The sequence below is a fragment of the Sinocyclocheilus rhinocerous genome, unplaced genomic scaffold, assembly GCF_001515625.1.
Source record: "Sinocyclocheilus rhinocerous isolate Xijiao unplaced genomic scaffold, SAMN03320098_v1.1 scaffold1223, whole genome shotgun sequence".
Taxonomy (NCBI): Eukaryota; Metazoa; Chordata; class Actinopteri; order Cypriniformes; family Cyprinidae; genus Sinocyclocheilus; species Sinocyclocheilus rhinocerous.
Window position 1 is genome coordinate 315,371 of NW_015641045.1, and position 16,193 is coordinate 331,563.

The 16,193-nt window shown below is 34.0% G+C and overlaps 1 protein-coding gene across 1 annotated transcript in view; it reads left to right on the forward strand.

Annotated features, from left to right (window-relative positions):
* The window catches only part of LOC107754406 (protein FAM102A-like), a 25,416-nt gene extending 15,798 nt beyond the window's left edge, over nt 1–9,618 (forward strand). The window contains exons 3-10 of the mRNA XM_016570829.1: nt 635–755; nt 960–989; nt 4,563–4,679; nt 6,076–6,122; nt 6,221–6,351; nt 7,007–7,108; nt 8,459–8,627; nt 9,390–9,618. Of these exons, the coding sequence (XP_016426315.1) occupies nt 635–755; nt 960–989; nt 4,563–4,679; nt 6,076–6,122; nt 6,221–6,351; nt 7,007–7,108; nt 8,459–8,627; nt 9,390–9,612 (940 nt within the window). The 3' untranslated portion in view covers nt 9,613–9,618. The remainder of the gene's footprint in view (nt 1–634; nt 756–959; nt 990–4,562; nt 4,680–6,075; nt 6,123–6,220; nt 6,352–7,006; nt 7,109–8,458; nt 8,628–9,389) is intronic.
* The last annotated feature ends 6,575 nt before the right edge of the window (nt 9,619–16,193 follow it).

Sequence of the window (16,193 nt, forward strand, 5' to 3'; positions counted from 1 at the left end):
CACATACTGTATACGCACTGCAGACGGAGTACATGTTAACTTGGCGCAACAAATCTAGTTCAACATCTGAGGCAACGCCACAAAGAGCTCTATGACCAATGCATGGCAAAAAAATAAATCCCTGGACACGGGATTTTTTTTCTTTTTTTCTGCCATATATGTATATTCTAGAGACATTTTGTTACACCTTTACTTAGTGATTATTTTGCCTTATGTCTGTTCTAGAGACATGTTACAGCTTTTTGATAAAGCTCTAATTGGTTTTCTTTTGGAAATGTTTCAAATTCACACTGAATGCATTAATGACTGTAAAGCATGTCTGTGTGTGTCAAAATCGTGATTAAGATCGAAATCGCAAAATTGATCAAAGAAATTGCGATAGGTTTTTTTGTCCATATCGCACAGCCCTAGTAAATACTCAGTCTGGATCTTCGTCTGGATCTTCTCGAGTCGCAAACAGGCTGGAAACGCTTTACTACATGACCGGCCATCACAAACAGACCCACAGCTTGAAACATTAGCAGAGAGACGATATCACAACCAACATCAACATATCATCAGCGTTCAGTCTGGATCTGTGACTTGAGCGTGTGTCTGAAATAACAGTCCTGGATCTTTGTTCTCTCGCCCACAGAGAAGAAGTCCACCAGAACGCCGTTCGCTGGAGGAAGAGGTTCTCCTTTGTGTGCAAAATGAGCGCCAACCCCAACACCGGCGTTCTGGACCCCTGCGTGTGCCGCGTCTCTGTCAGGAAGGTGAGATGAATTCTTCACGGTTTAGTCTCATTGAAGCGAGGTTAGGTTTGAGGTCTTGCCGAGTTTGAGTTGAACTTGGAACTCAAATTAAAGGCTTGAAGTGTTGCTCATGAAGGGTGAGGTTGTGTTTAGGTGTGTTGGGATAAACATTGATGCCGTTCTGTCCCGTCTCTGAACTTCACACTCTTCCTGTTTTCATTACAGGAACTCAAAGGAGGAAAAACATATTCAAAGGTGAGTGAAAGCTTCCACATCTTTCCTTACTGTACATTTATATCTGACCCTGGACCACAAAACCAGTCATAAGGGTCAATTTTTTGAAACTGAGATGTATACACCATCTCAAAGCTGAATAAATAAGCTTTCCATTGATGTGTGGTTTGTTAGGATAGGACAATATTTGGCCGAGATACAACTATTTGAAAATCTGGAATCTGAGGGTGCAAACAAATCAAAATATTGAGAAAATCACCTTTAAATTTGTCCAAATGAAGTTCTTAGCAATGCATATTACTAATCAAAAATTAAGTTTTGATATATTTACGATAGGAAATTTACAAAATATCTTCATGGAACATGATCTTTACTTAATATACTAATGATTTTTGGCATAAAAGAAAAATCGATAATTTTGACCCATATAATGTATTTTTGGCTATTGCTACAAATATACCCCAGTGACTTAAGACTGCTTTTGTGCTCCAGGGTCACATATATAGAATGGAGGTTGTGCAATCTAACATTCATTCAAAGGCTCAAATATTAATTTAACAATTTCAATTGAACATTAATTCAAATCTCTTTAAATCTCTTTAAAATAAAAAAGTTTTAACTCCCAGTAATTATTATAAAATAATAATACTTTTTTAAAAGAAAGAAATTAATACTTTTATTCAAAAAGGATGCATTAAATTGATCCAAAGTGACAGTAAAGACATTTATAATGTGACAAAAGATTTCTATTCCAAATAAATGCTGAACTTTCTATTCATCTGTGAATCCTGAAAAATAAAATGTATCACAGTTTCACAATATATCAATGTATCACAATATATTGTGTGCATAATATAGGGATGATTATGATCTGAATGCCATGATATGCCTTTGACTTTGTTGCATAAAGCTTTGAATATGCACAGGATTGGTCTCTCTTTCATCTTGTTTTTCCATCACAATATGTTATAAAGAGCCGTGCCAATTATAAATCAAGCCGTAAAATAGCAAACTGAATTTATGAAAGACTGGAACTGCCTCGCTGATATTTTCATTTGTCAGTGGATTCCCAATTTGAACTACTTTTGATTTCAAAATTAAGCATTGCTTTTGCAAACGCTTTGTTTTCTCTTGACATCTTTGCAACACATTGAAATCACATAAAGCTCATAAAATAAACCTAGTCTATAGGTGCCTTCTTGCTGCAGCTAGGTTTCAATGCATCATGTGAAAAGCCTTTACAAGCTGTTATTGGAGTCATACATCACATTAACACTTTACAGTATTATCGTGTACAGGAGGCACTAACTCACCTCGATATGATGTTATAAACTCATTTGTCTGGCTTGTCACAAGATTTACACGCTCGTTATGATGCCATGGTCATTTGACCGCAGGTTTCAGGCATGTGATGCTTATCTTACATAAGCAATGCTTAAAAGACCATTCAAACTCGTGGCCTGACCCGCCGTTACCCTTAAGTGCCCTAGATAGCGCACAGAGGTGGGAATTAGAGCCCGACCGATATGGGTTTTTTGGGGCCGATACCGATATTAGGGAGTAAAAAAAAAGACCGATATCGATATATCAGCCGATATTCTTTGTGTATATTATAGTACAGTACCAGTCAAAAGTTTGGACACTTTTGCATTCGTGTGTCCACACATTTGACTGGTACTATATATAGAATACAGTATATACATAAACAGAATATATATACATAAACACATTTTTTGCAATGATCACTCAAATGTGGTATCAAACACTTATAATGGTGACAGAGATACGTAATGGAGGCAGGGCATTTAGCAATTTAACAATAAACTTTATTATCCAAAATGAGTCTGACATCAGTGCACTGAATAGTAAAGTTGAAGTTTATTTAATTCAATTCAATTCCATTCTTTAATTCAATTCAGGGCAAAACGATATATCGGTCGGGCTCTAGTGAGAATGCTTCATTCTCCGCCAGTTAAGCAACTTTTCCTTGTATTCTCCCCTGCAGCAGGGCTAAGTTTGGATTTCCCCGATCTAAAAATACTTGTGCTCTGCAGGAGAAGGGCTCTTTAAATAAATGCATCTGGCAGCGGTAGGTGTTCAGGGAAGTGAACCCACGGGGAGACGTGACAATAACTCAACAGGATGTTTAACTAGCAGCCGTCTACTAAACATTTACTGAACGCTCAGACGTGCAATAGGAATGACACTTCGCTGGTGTCAAAATAGCAAATAATGAATGTACTGTAAGTTGCTCTAGTTGAGAAAATGTCTGTTAATTGACTAGAAATGACTAGAAATTAATTGACTAGAAAAAGTGATCTGTTCAACAAAAGATCAGGCAATTATAAGTTTAGACTTGAATTGTCATGAGACTTATGGTTGCACAACAGAACAGAAAAAAGAAACTGAAAGCAAGGATGGTTTAAATGAATAGTAAAGACGTTTAATGTTGCAAAAGATTTCAATTTCAGATAAATGCTGTTCTTTTTCAAATAAACGTGTAGACAGAAATACAAGAAAAATAAATGAAAACATACAAGTAAAACAGAAACATAATATTTTTTTAAATGAAGCCGACGGGAGCAAAAACAAGGGACAGTAAATAGAAATTCTAATTTTTTTTTTTTTTTTTTTTAAATAAACAAATAAATAAAACAGAAAATTCACATTTTAAAAATCAAGCACAGTAATATACAAGGCACAGTAATGCAAGAAATTAACTTAACATGATAAATAAATAAATAGAAAGGAGGGAAAAAAGGAAAAAAATAAATTAATTAATAGAAATCAAGCCGACGGGGTGAAAATAAGGGACAGTAGACAATTTTAAATAAATAATAGAAAACAGAATAGAATAAATAAATAAATAAAAGAAACCCAAACTTATGTTTAATTCAAGCACAGAAGAGAAATGATACAAAAATAATGTTCTTTTGAACTTTCTGTTCATCTGTGAATCCTGAAGAATAAAATGTATCACGGTTTCCATAAACATATGAGCAGCACAACTGTTTTTAACATTGATTGTAATAATAAATGTTTGTTGAGCAGCAAATCAGCATATTAGATTGATTTTTGAAGGATCATGTGACACTGAAGACTGGAGTAATGATGCTGAAAATTCAGCTTTGATCACAGGAATAAATTACATTTCACACTATATTCAAATAGAAAGCAGTTATTTTAAATTCTAATAATATTTCACATTTTTACTGTATTTTTGATAAAAATACATGCAGCCTTGATGAGCAGAAGAGATTTACCAATACAAACTTACCAATTACCTCCAGATTTGGATTATTCTGGGAAAATGTGATTCATTTTGTTGTGACTGTGATATTCCGGTATGGTCGGATCCGGTGTTCCCCTGTAGCTCGGTTCAACTCATAATCGAATTAGTTTTGAAAGGCAAAGTTTCAACAAACTGTTGGCTGAGAAAGAGCAGGAGGGAACGAGTGATGTGCACCATATGCTCTATACGCTGCCAAACTATAATCAGCACATATTTCACATTTGGCATGGCATGATGGGAATCCTGTGCTTATAAACAAAAGCCAGTGTCAGTGTCTGTATGTGTGTGTGTGATCCTCTCAGCTGGGCTTTGCTGATCTGAACATGGCAGAGTTTGCTGGCTCGGGCTCCACCGCGCGCTGCTGTCTGCTGGAGGGATACGACACCAAGAACACCCGGCAGGACAACTCCATCCTGAAGGTCAGAGGTCAAACACCAGCTCACATACTGCAGTACTCTTGTTCTTTTTTTTCCCCCAAACTCATTTATCTCATTCATTAGCAACAGCATTTTCTAGTGGGTCACAAGTTAATTATAAAGAAAGAAAGAAAGAAAGAAAGAAAGAAAGAAGAAAAAAAAAAACTGAAACTTAACATTTTTTAAAAATCAAGCCATCCGTGTTGAAATTCAAAAACTTAATTTAAAAAATAAATAAATGAAAATACATAAATAAAACAGACTTTAAACAAACAAACAAGCAAAGAAATAAATAAATAAAAATCCAGCTGAACAGGGTTCAAATACAAGTGACAGTAGCTAGAAAAGTTAATTAAAATAAATAGATAGATAACCCCACAAACTAAAACTAAGCCAACGGGGTGCAAATACACACACATATATATATATATATATATATATATATAGGCACTGTAGAGAGAAATTCAAGAAATTAATATAAAACAAATAAATAAAATAAATAAACAAATAAATAAAATACATGATTTACTGTAAAAAATAAATGACATATAAATAAAACAGACACCTGACATTTTTCAAATCAAGCCAACAGGGGAGCAAAAACAAGGGACAATAGACAGAAATATGAGAAAATAATGTAAAATAAACAAATAAAATAAAAGTAAATGCATAAAAAATAAATGAAAATATTTAAATAACACAAACTTAACACTTTTAAGTAAAAACTTAAAAGGGACAGTAGACAGAAATTCAAGAAATGAATTTACAATAATAAATAAATACATAAAAATAAATGTAAATATATAAGTAAAATAGAAACTTAACATTCTTAAAACCAAGCCAAAAGAGGTGCAAAAACAAAGAGCAGTAGATATAAATAAATAGTAAATAAACAAATAAATAATAACTAGATGAAAATAAATAAATAAAAACAGGAACTTCACATTTTTAAAATCAAGCCAATAGGGATGGAAATACAAGGGGCAGTACACAGAAATGCAAGAAATTAATAATAAACAAACTATTAATTTAATATATTAAAAAACAAAACAGAAACTTAACATTTTTCAAGAACACAGGGGCACACATACAAGGGACAGTAGACAGAAATTCAAGAAAATCATTTGAAATAAATAAAAGAAAGAAAACAGAAATTACTATTTTTAATATGAACAAAAAGAAAACAATAACACCCTAGGTTTCTAAATATGATGATTGTGATTGCAAAATGTGATTGCACGCACATTTCTTCTCTCTCCTGCGTGATGGTTATGTCATGTTCTGAAAACTGGGCTCTATCTTGCTTAAAAAAATATTCGGGAGCAAGTTATGCAAGCATTATTCTTCATGAAAAACTTACCTGTGAAAATCTAACAAGTTCTTTCCTGTCATTTTGAAGGTGACCATCGGAATGACCCTCTTATCCGGAGATCCCTGTTTCAAAACGTGAGCTCTGAAGCCTCCTTCAGGCTGATAAATGACATTACAACAAACATTATGAGCAATGTTACTGATTTCACGAGTGTGGTTTTGTGTATAATTAGTCCCCCAAGCACTGCCAAATGTATATCTATGGCCGGTCGAGACCCTTCCCTGCAGCTGGACTGTAAAGGAGAAGGAACCGCTGAGGTTTTGCCCCGACTGACTAAACAGAGACCTTCTATACTCGGCTCTGGTAAAAAAAAAATCACTTTATTAAAGGTGTATTTTATCACATACATGAATGAGAATCAATTATTAGCCAGTAGTAATAATGAAATCCTAATATGTGACCCTGGAGCACAAGTCGCTGGGGTATATTTGTAGCAATAGCCAACAATACATTGTATGGGTCAAAATGATCCATTTTTCTTTTATGCCAAAAATCATTAGGATATTAAGTAAAGATCATGTTCCATGAAGATATTTTGTAAATTTCCTACCGTAAATATATAAAAACTTAATTTTTGATTAGTAATATGCATTGCTAAGAACTTCATTTAAACAACTTTAAAGATGATTTTCTCAATATTTAGATTTTTTTTGCACCCTCAGATTCCAGATTTTCAAATAGTTGTATCTCGACCAAATATTGTCCGATCCTAACAAACCATACATCAATGGAAAGCTTGTTTATTCAGCTTTCAGATGGTGTATAAATCTCAATTTTGAAAAATGTACCCTTACGACTGGTTTTGTGGTCCAGGGTCACATATTTCAAAGAATATCATAGTGCATGTCCAGTAAACTTCATGTTTATGTTCTTTTGTTAGTGGTATCGTTGTTTATATTCAGTGCAGTGTTTTTACGTTCATTTTGAATGATTTTTTCTGTCTGTTTTTGTTCTTTAGCTCTTCCCGAGGAGGTGGATCAGGGTCAAAGTCCTGAAGAATCGTTTCACTCGGGTCATTCACGCAACTCAAGTTATGCCAGTCAGCAGAGCAAACTATCAGGTGTGTGTGTGTGTGTGGATGTGTGTTTACGTTGACTGTCTTTCCAAGAAAGGAAAGCCCAGTGAATTCTGTACGTTTTCTTGCGTGTCGTCGCCAGTTGCTGATTGCTGATGTCTTTTTTCCCTGCTGTAGGTCGCGACACACTGCTATTGTTGTGTGGGAATGTTTGTTTAACATACTGCTACTGACACTTCAGGAGCGCTTCCGGCAAAAACACTTAAAAGACACTTAAAGCTCTTTCACGTGACTCAATGTTTTCCAGGACATTCAGTGTGTGAATCTCATCAGCTACTGCGTGTTTGTGCGCTTTGTCAAATTATTGCTGCGTTACAATTCATCTGTCTTTGCAATGGCAGGTCCAGTTTTGCATCTGAATGAGTTATGACATGAATTAAGTACATTTTAGGTAATAAATCCAGAGTTGTTAAACTAAAACTAAAACCATAAAAAAATATTTGCTTTACTAATAAAGTCAAATGAATGAAATGGTAAAATATACGTTAACTAAATAAAATATTAAAAAAACGTTTTTGTTTTAAATCATTTTATTTCAGCTCATTTAGTTTAACTTGATGTACTAAAACAAAAATACATGAAAAAATATATAAAAACGTGTCTATATCTGTCTGTCTGTCGATATCTATGAATAAAAATGACAAAAACACAATACAATTTCTAAAACTTCAACTACAATTAAAAGATCAAAATATTAAATAATATAATATTATATTATAATTATACATATAATTATTTTTAAAAATAAAAACAAAGAATAAAAAAATAAACTACTGAAAACTATAATCATATCTGAATTATACTAAAATAACATTGATTAAATGTTTAAATGTTTTAATAAATATGTTTTAAGTATTAATCATGGCATTTTCATACGATTTTGACTGATGATTGAAAAATTGTCAAACTTTATAAGATATATAAATTGTCATGCATATTTTACTGTATTTTTTATTGATTTTTAGTACTTATTGTTTATTTGCTGTAGGATGTTTTTCTCTGTAACTCTGTAAATAGTAAACATTTAGCACTTTAATTAAAACAGATGGTCCAGATTTTTCTCAGGAGAAGGTCAAAGTGGTTGATAGTTGACATTTCATGAAACAAACTTGCACTCATCGACTACTTCGAATCAATTAATAAAAAGCCAATGCCACAACTTTTTTCTGTTCGAAGCTCAAATATATTTTCACGCTTTACTACGCCCACATTCTGCATCCTACAAACGTCATAAAATCGCTCTTCTACGAAGCTTCGGTGCTTTTCATGTGGAGCTTGAAGTGTTGCATGATGTTTATTGGTCATGCATTCGTGTGTGTGTGTGTGTGTGCTCAGGCTACAGCACCGAACACTCCTGCTCCTCCAGTCTGTCTGATCTGACCCATCGCAGGAACACATCTACAGGCAGCAACGTGAGCGCCGACCCCCCGTCTGAGAGCGACACCCGTCCCGAGCGGCCTCCACGACCCCCGCGGCCCATCTTACCCTCCAACAGACCGCCACGGTAGCCGCCAGAAACAAAATGTGCCACAGTAAATAGGGCTGCACGATTAATGGAATGCGATAGTCATGCACATCTCGTCAGTAAAGCCGGTTCTGTGATCAGTAGTAAATCTCCAGCACGTGCTTTCAGATGGAGCGGCATTTACTACACTGACCTACACGATCACTGACGAGCTACGCAAAAAAATCGCAGACGATTTAATCGCGCAATAATGAAATCAAAGAAATCGTTCACAATAAAGTTGTTTGCATAGCTTCTCAGTGAACTACGGCTCTGTGAAGTAAATGCTGCTCCATCTGAAAGCATGTGAAAATACCACATTTAATAACATGTTTTTACTCCAAACTCACTTCATAACGTCAGTCGAGTGTTTGAAATAAATCCTTCTGAGATGATGTGGCTTCTTACACAGAATAAGGCACGCAACATATTTCATAGTATTCTAAGCAGTGATAAAGGCATTGCATTATTATATACTTTATTATAATGAGAACTCATAAATCATATATTGTCGTAGTCGTGTGTTTATTTGTCACGTTGAATCAATGAAAGCTGTTATATCTATAGGGATTTCCTGGGTGTATGTGGAGTTTCTCTGGCCTTTGGATGGAGATTTACTACTGATCACAGAACCGTGCTTCACTGAAAGATGCGCATGACAATCGCAGCTTTTGCCTAATCACGAAATCGCGAGATTTCATTGCGATTTATCGTGCAGCCCTAACAGTAAATGTAACTGGCATTTCCTTCTTTGTATTGCAGGAGGAAGCAGGATTCGGTGGAGGATCGCCCGACCTGGGTCAACGACACGCGTATGGACGCAGACGACATCGTGGAGAAGATCGTCCAGAGTCAGAACTTTTCTGACATCAGTAACAATGAAGGTGACAATCAAACTTCATCTCAGCTGATCCATGACCAGCGTCTGAACACTGATGTATTGCACGTTCGCTGTGGAAATACTCGCGTCCGCTTACATAACTAATAATTATTGCACCAAAACAAGAGCTTAAACTTTGGCAGCTAGGTGCGGCTTTAAGCAAAATCGAGCATGATTACTGAAATGATTTATTGCAGATTTACACTGAGTTCTATTTTTGTATTTCCAGTCTTGATGCAGGTATTTAAATGATAATATACACACTTTATTTATATACTGAAAATATATCTGAAAATAAATAAATATTTTATCATCATTTTATTATATATATAATCTACAAATAATAAAATAATATAATAAAGAACATAGATACAAAAATATATAAAATATTTTTACTTTTTTTTTTTTGGCTCATTGAGTTTTTGATTTGTATTTCCAGTATTGATTCAGGTATTTAAATGATAATAAATGTTGAAATAGTATTTATACACAAATCTGCAAATGTATTTTAATAAGATATTATATATATATTAAACTTATTATATATCAGAGACGGAACGACAGCGCTGAGCGCCATCCAGCTGGGAAACAGGTGATTCCACACAAACACGCCACAAAACTACAGCATCAAGAGCTGAAAAACACACACACACACACACACACACACACACACACACATTTTGATTTGTATTTCCAGTATTGATTCAGGTATTTAAATGATAATAAATGTTGAAATAGTATTTATACACAAATCTGCAAATGTATTTTAATAAGATATTATATATATATTAAACTTATTATATATTATGTAAATTATGTATTGCAAATCAGCAAAAATGTTTATATTTTATTTATCTATATATTGTCTATATTGCAGATAAAATGCAAATTATGTATATATATATATACACACACACACACACATTATATATATATATATATATATATATATATACACACACACACATACATTTTATATATGTACACACATTATATTTTCTTTATTAAATTTGAATTAAATTTAATGCACAAGACTTCACTGAACATCTTTATCATATATAAACTTGTGGTGTCACCCTGATGTATGTAGTGATGAAATATTGACCTTCCACTTGACAAAATCTGCTTACAATGGAGATGCATTGAGCCGCATGCTAAATCCAGGTAAAAAAAAAAAAAAGGTAATTGCGGATTTTTATCTCAAAATTCTGACTTTTTTTCCCTCACAGTTCTGAGAAAAAAGTAAGAATTGCAACATTTAAGTTCAAAACGGCAAGATATAATTTCAGAATTGCGAGATATAAACTGTCAATTCTGAGAAAAAGTCGCAATTATTAATTTTTTATTTTTTGTTCCGTGGTGGAAACAAAACAAAAAAACTGAATTGCAAGACATAAATTCAGAATTGAGACGTAAACTCAGAAAGAAAGAAGAAAGAAAGGCAGAATTCTGAATTGAAATCTCGCAGTTCTTTTTTTCCCTCAGAGTTTGCATCTCACAATTTTGAAACTTTTTTCTTGCAATTCTGATTCTCTCTCTTTTTTCCCCCTCAGATTTGCAAGAAACAAAGTCCAAATTGTGAAATTCAAAAGTGGCAATTACCTTTTGAATTTTTGAATTCTGTGTTGGAAACAGGCTTCCATGCATACCACCTGCGTCCAGCTGCATACTGTATGTGTGTGTTTTGTCTCGTCTGTTTCTTCCTTTCACATCTGTAAGTGTTCTTGTGTTCTGCTGTCGTCCGAGTCTGATGCCATGTTTTTCATTTGCGGTGAACACTAAGTTTTGTCATGATTGGGCTCTTTAGGTGGGCTTTTCCTGGAGCATCAGCCAGTCTGAGTGCTGTGAACGGACCAGAGATGTTCTCTGTGACCCACTGCTGTCTGTTGTCCTCAGTCTCATCTTTAAACTTGTTGCTGTACAACACAAAACTCCCTCCCTACAGATTCTAGTGTTATAAAACCAGCTTAATGCACTTTACAAGAGAATCTCACCAAAACTGTCCAGGTCACATTGTACCTCAGAATCAAAATGAGAAGAAATTCTTTCTTTATAAAGAGAAAATGAAACCTAGTTTAGATATAAATTAAAGGAATATTTTCCCCCGAAAATGAAAATTTCCTCGGGCCATTCAAGATTAGGATGAGTCTGTGTCTTCATCAGATTTGGAGAAATGTAGCATTGCATCACTTGCTCAGCAATGGATCCTCTGCAGTGAATGGGTGCCGTCAGAATGAGAGTCCAAACAGCTGATAAAAACATCACAATAATCCACACCACTCCAGTCCATCAGTTAACATCTGGAGAAGACAAAAGCATTTTTGTATTTCCATATTCAAGAAACAAACTCGTCTACATCTGAGGATGAGTACATTTTCAGCAAATTTTCATTTGTTCCTGAACTGTTCCTTTAGATTTTTATTTGATCATTATTCATTTTTTTGTATTGTAACAATGAAAAGCATTTTTCTAATTCCCATCACAAATAATTCCCATTATTCTGTATTCACAATGATTATTTTCATTTAAATAATTGCTTTATTTTTTATTTTTCACATTATTATTACCATTTTATTTTAGTATTTTTTTCATATATATATATATATATTTTTTTAACTATTGTTATTATTATTTAGCATTTCTAGAATTTTGGGGTAATGTACTTAAATGTCATAAAAAAATGATCCCAAATCTTAATAAGACTAATAATAGTCTCAGTAAATTCTGATTTTGAGATGAAATATGACCTGGGCTTTTTTTGCGAGGTTTAATGAGATTCACCCAAATACTTTTGGGGGCCAAACTGCATACAACTAAATACAAAATACCTAATATTTTGAAATCCAGCTTCTGTAAGAACATGTTTATTGGGAAAAGCTATATCGCCAGCTGTTGATGTTTAGTGTGACTCTAAATGCAGTCAGTGGCAGCACCGATGGATGTTTGATTATTCACAATATCATAAATGATTCCAGCCACCGCTGGTTCATATCAGGACAGTAAAGTTGCTCTTTATCACTTTGAAAGTGAGTTTTGCAGGCCTCGTGATGGCTCGGCCTGATTTTTCCAGTACAGAGGAACTCTGTATTTCTCAGAACCAGCTGGCTGGTTATTTTCCATCACGAAACAATCCCTCGATACAGATTGTGCTGGAGTTTTACAGAAACGCATGCTTCAGATGCGTTTGCTGCAGATGACGTGTGTTTTGTGTTTCTCAAGTGTTTCTTGATAAGCTGTGATCGACTCTTTGCTGCTGCTCGTGTGAACTGAGTGCTTGTACCAGTCTTTTGTCTGCTTTATTCATATATTTCCATTCTCTTTAAGCTTTCAAACAGGAGTTCTCTCATTTATTGTAATGTGAACATACTCCAGATTGGCATTAATTTGAGCACTTTCTAAACCACGGTGCACGACATTAGCACTGAACACAAGCAGAATGACGTTCATCTGTTCAGCACCAAACACTGAGATCTTTACTTGTTCCTTAACTTTGGAGCGAGTTAAAGAGTACAAAATGCACAAGCCCTTCATATCTCTTGCTAATAAGCTAACATTTTAATGCTATATTAATGAGATAGACTTATAACTTAATAAAAGTCTGTAATTTCAACGAAATTCACTTGTGTTTGTATGTAGCGCACTATTTTTGTGAATCTCAAATGTGCTTTTAATAAAGTTTAAGAAACTGTTTTACCCATTCTGTTTGTTGTAGTGATGGACTGATTCAAACTAAATGATCCATTTTGTTTATATATTTTGTATTATATTTATAAGCCATATTTTAATTGTTAAAGCCAATTAACAAACTGGTCAGTACTATTTTTTTAAAATGTTTTTGAAACGAGTCTCTTTTGCTCACCAAGGCTCAAAAATATAGTGAAATATTATTATAATTTAAAATGACAGACTGTATTCCATTGTAATATATTGTAAAATGTAATTTATTCCAGTGTTCAGAGCTGAATTTTCAGCATCATTACTCTAGTCTTCAGTATCACATTCTAATATGCTGACATGCTCAAGAAACATTTCTAAGTATTATCAATGTTGAAAATGGTTTAATATATTCGTGAAAACCGTGATGCATTTTCTTCAGGATTCACTGATGAATAAAATTCAAAAGAACAGCATTAGTTTGAAGCAGAAATCTTTTGACATTATAAATGTCTTTACTGTCACCTTTGATCATTTTAAAGCATCCTCGCTTCATTTCTTTTTAAAAACTGTACAGCACTCACACCTCAGCAAACAAATTTGATTTCCATTTATACAACATTTGAAGTGGATCAAAACCTTTCATCAAAGTTGGCCTGAAACCTAAAACCAAAATCATGCCTTAGGACAAATAAGATATGCATATTTATTTCCATTTGAAAGATAACATGCAACACAAATATACGAGCAGAGGTTACCAGTTTACTGCTAACTAGTGAAACACTCCATTAAAATGACTAACTGCACCTCAAAATACATGTCAGATGGAAACATTGTGCATTATGATCGAGTTTGTAGCTTCTTTCACTATATTTTAAATAGTTTGACCACTGCAGTTCAGTTAGTGACAGTTCAATAGTTGAAAGCAACCATTGAAGTGAATGTTAAACTAATCATTATATACTGTAATAAATATTTGAGAAATTATTGTGTCTGATTGTATTAGTCTATATGTGACCCTGGACCATAAAACCAGTCATAAGGGTCAATTATTTGAAATTGAGATTTATACATCATCTGAAAGCTGAATAAATAAGATTTTAGGATAGGACAATATTTGACTGAGATGCAACTATTTGAAAATCTGGAATCTGAGGGTGCAAAAAAATCTAAATATTTGATCAAATCGCCTTTAAAATTGTCCAAATGAAGTTCTTAGCAATGCATATTACTAATCAAAAGTTAAGTTTTGATATATCTTCATGGAACATGATCTTTACTTAATATCCTTATGATTTTTGGCATAAAAGAAAAATTTATAATTTTGACCCATACAATGTATTGTTGGCTATTGCTACAAATATACCCCAGCGACTTAAGACTGCTTTTGTGCTGCAGGGTCACATTTAGAGTGATAGTCAATGTAAAAAGAGCAAATGGGAGAAGCAGATGAACACAAAACAGCATAACAACATCAACTTTCTCATTCAACTGAACTGTGCACGTATGTTTTAAACACTTCGGCTCTTACATGTTCTTACTCCGCCCATGTATTAGCTAAATGTACGTCCTTGAAACGCGCGGTTTTAGCGTATTTACTTTACCTTCTCAACTTATTTCTAATCAGTTTGGAGCTGTTGATGTGGTTGTAATGCCCTGTACTGGACTACAAGCTCATCTGAGAGATGCAGAATGACCTATAATGAAGTAAGCGGTCACACTGAGGCAGAGGATGATGAGGAAGATGGTCCCGGGACCCACACGGACACACACATCTGCAGGGGCCAGTCGGCGCTGAAGCTCTGGATGTGTGTGATGGAGCGATTGACCATTTTTGACCTAGGGTTAAGGTTAGGATTGACCTAACCTAACCCTAACCCTAACCGCACTGGTAATGAACCACAGTCAGGAAACACACTGAGAGCAAGACGGAGGTCATGAGGTCAAGATATATGACAGATGTTTTCTATTGCTTTCAGATCGCTTTAGATTTACACTCATGAAATTGTTTGATGAGCATTTAACGATCCTGTGAAATTTCTTTACTTTGCAAACGTGATTTGCTACTTGATATTGTTAGCAGGATTTTATAGTTGACTAAAACATTTTTTTTGTTACTTGAAATAAAATAAACATGAAAAATTAAATAAAAAAATGTAAACTTTTGTTATTTTAGCTAGTTGTCAAGACAGCAGTACTCATTTTACTACAAAGTACTACAAAAAAACTAACTAATAAATAAAAGTATAGGATATACATACATACATATATATACAGTATATATATATGACTTGCTTCTTGCGTCAGACCAAGGCTGTATCTCATTGCTAGTTTTACTTGATCTTAGTGCTGCGTTCGACACTATAGATCATGACATACTCATAGATCGATTACAAAACTATACAGGTATTCAAGGGCAGGCTTTAAGATGGTATATATATAATATAATACACACACACACACACAAAATAATACAATAAAAAAACAGTTACTAAAATGAAAGTGAAAATATAAAATGTTTGAAAATATACAGACATGATCTAAAAGACACAAAATTTCAATTTTAATTTCAGTTTAAATGGATAAAAAAATCTGTTTGCTTAATATTACATAAAAATTCAAATAAATAAATCATTGTTTGCAAATTGACTAAATATATATCAATTTAATTAATGTTAAACTAACAAATGTAACTTTAAAATTGCATTTAAAGAAAGCATTTCCATTTAAAATGTAATTGGACGGTTGAGACGTGATAAGAGAACCTTGAATTAAAGACTTGCTTGATACAGCTACTTACTGGAATAAGACGCAGTGAGGGTTTTCTTTGAGTTGTTATAGCTGAATGTCTGCTGTAGTTCAAGCACTGATTGATGAACCTGTTGTCCTGATGAATCCTACAGAAACAGCTGCTGCTGTGAGGCCTAGAGAGAAATAAACCACGCTCAGAACGGAGAGAACCATCCCGTATTCACCACTGCTGAGTCTGACCACTAACTAGCACCGCAGCACTAGTCAGCGAACACACTAGT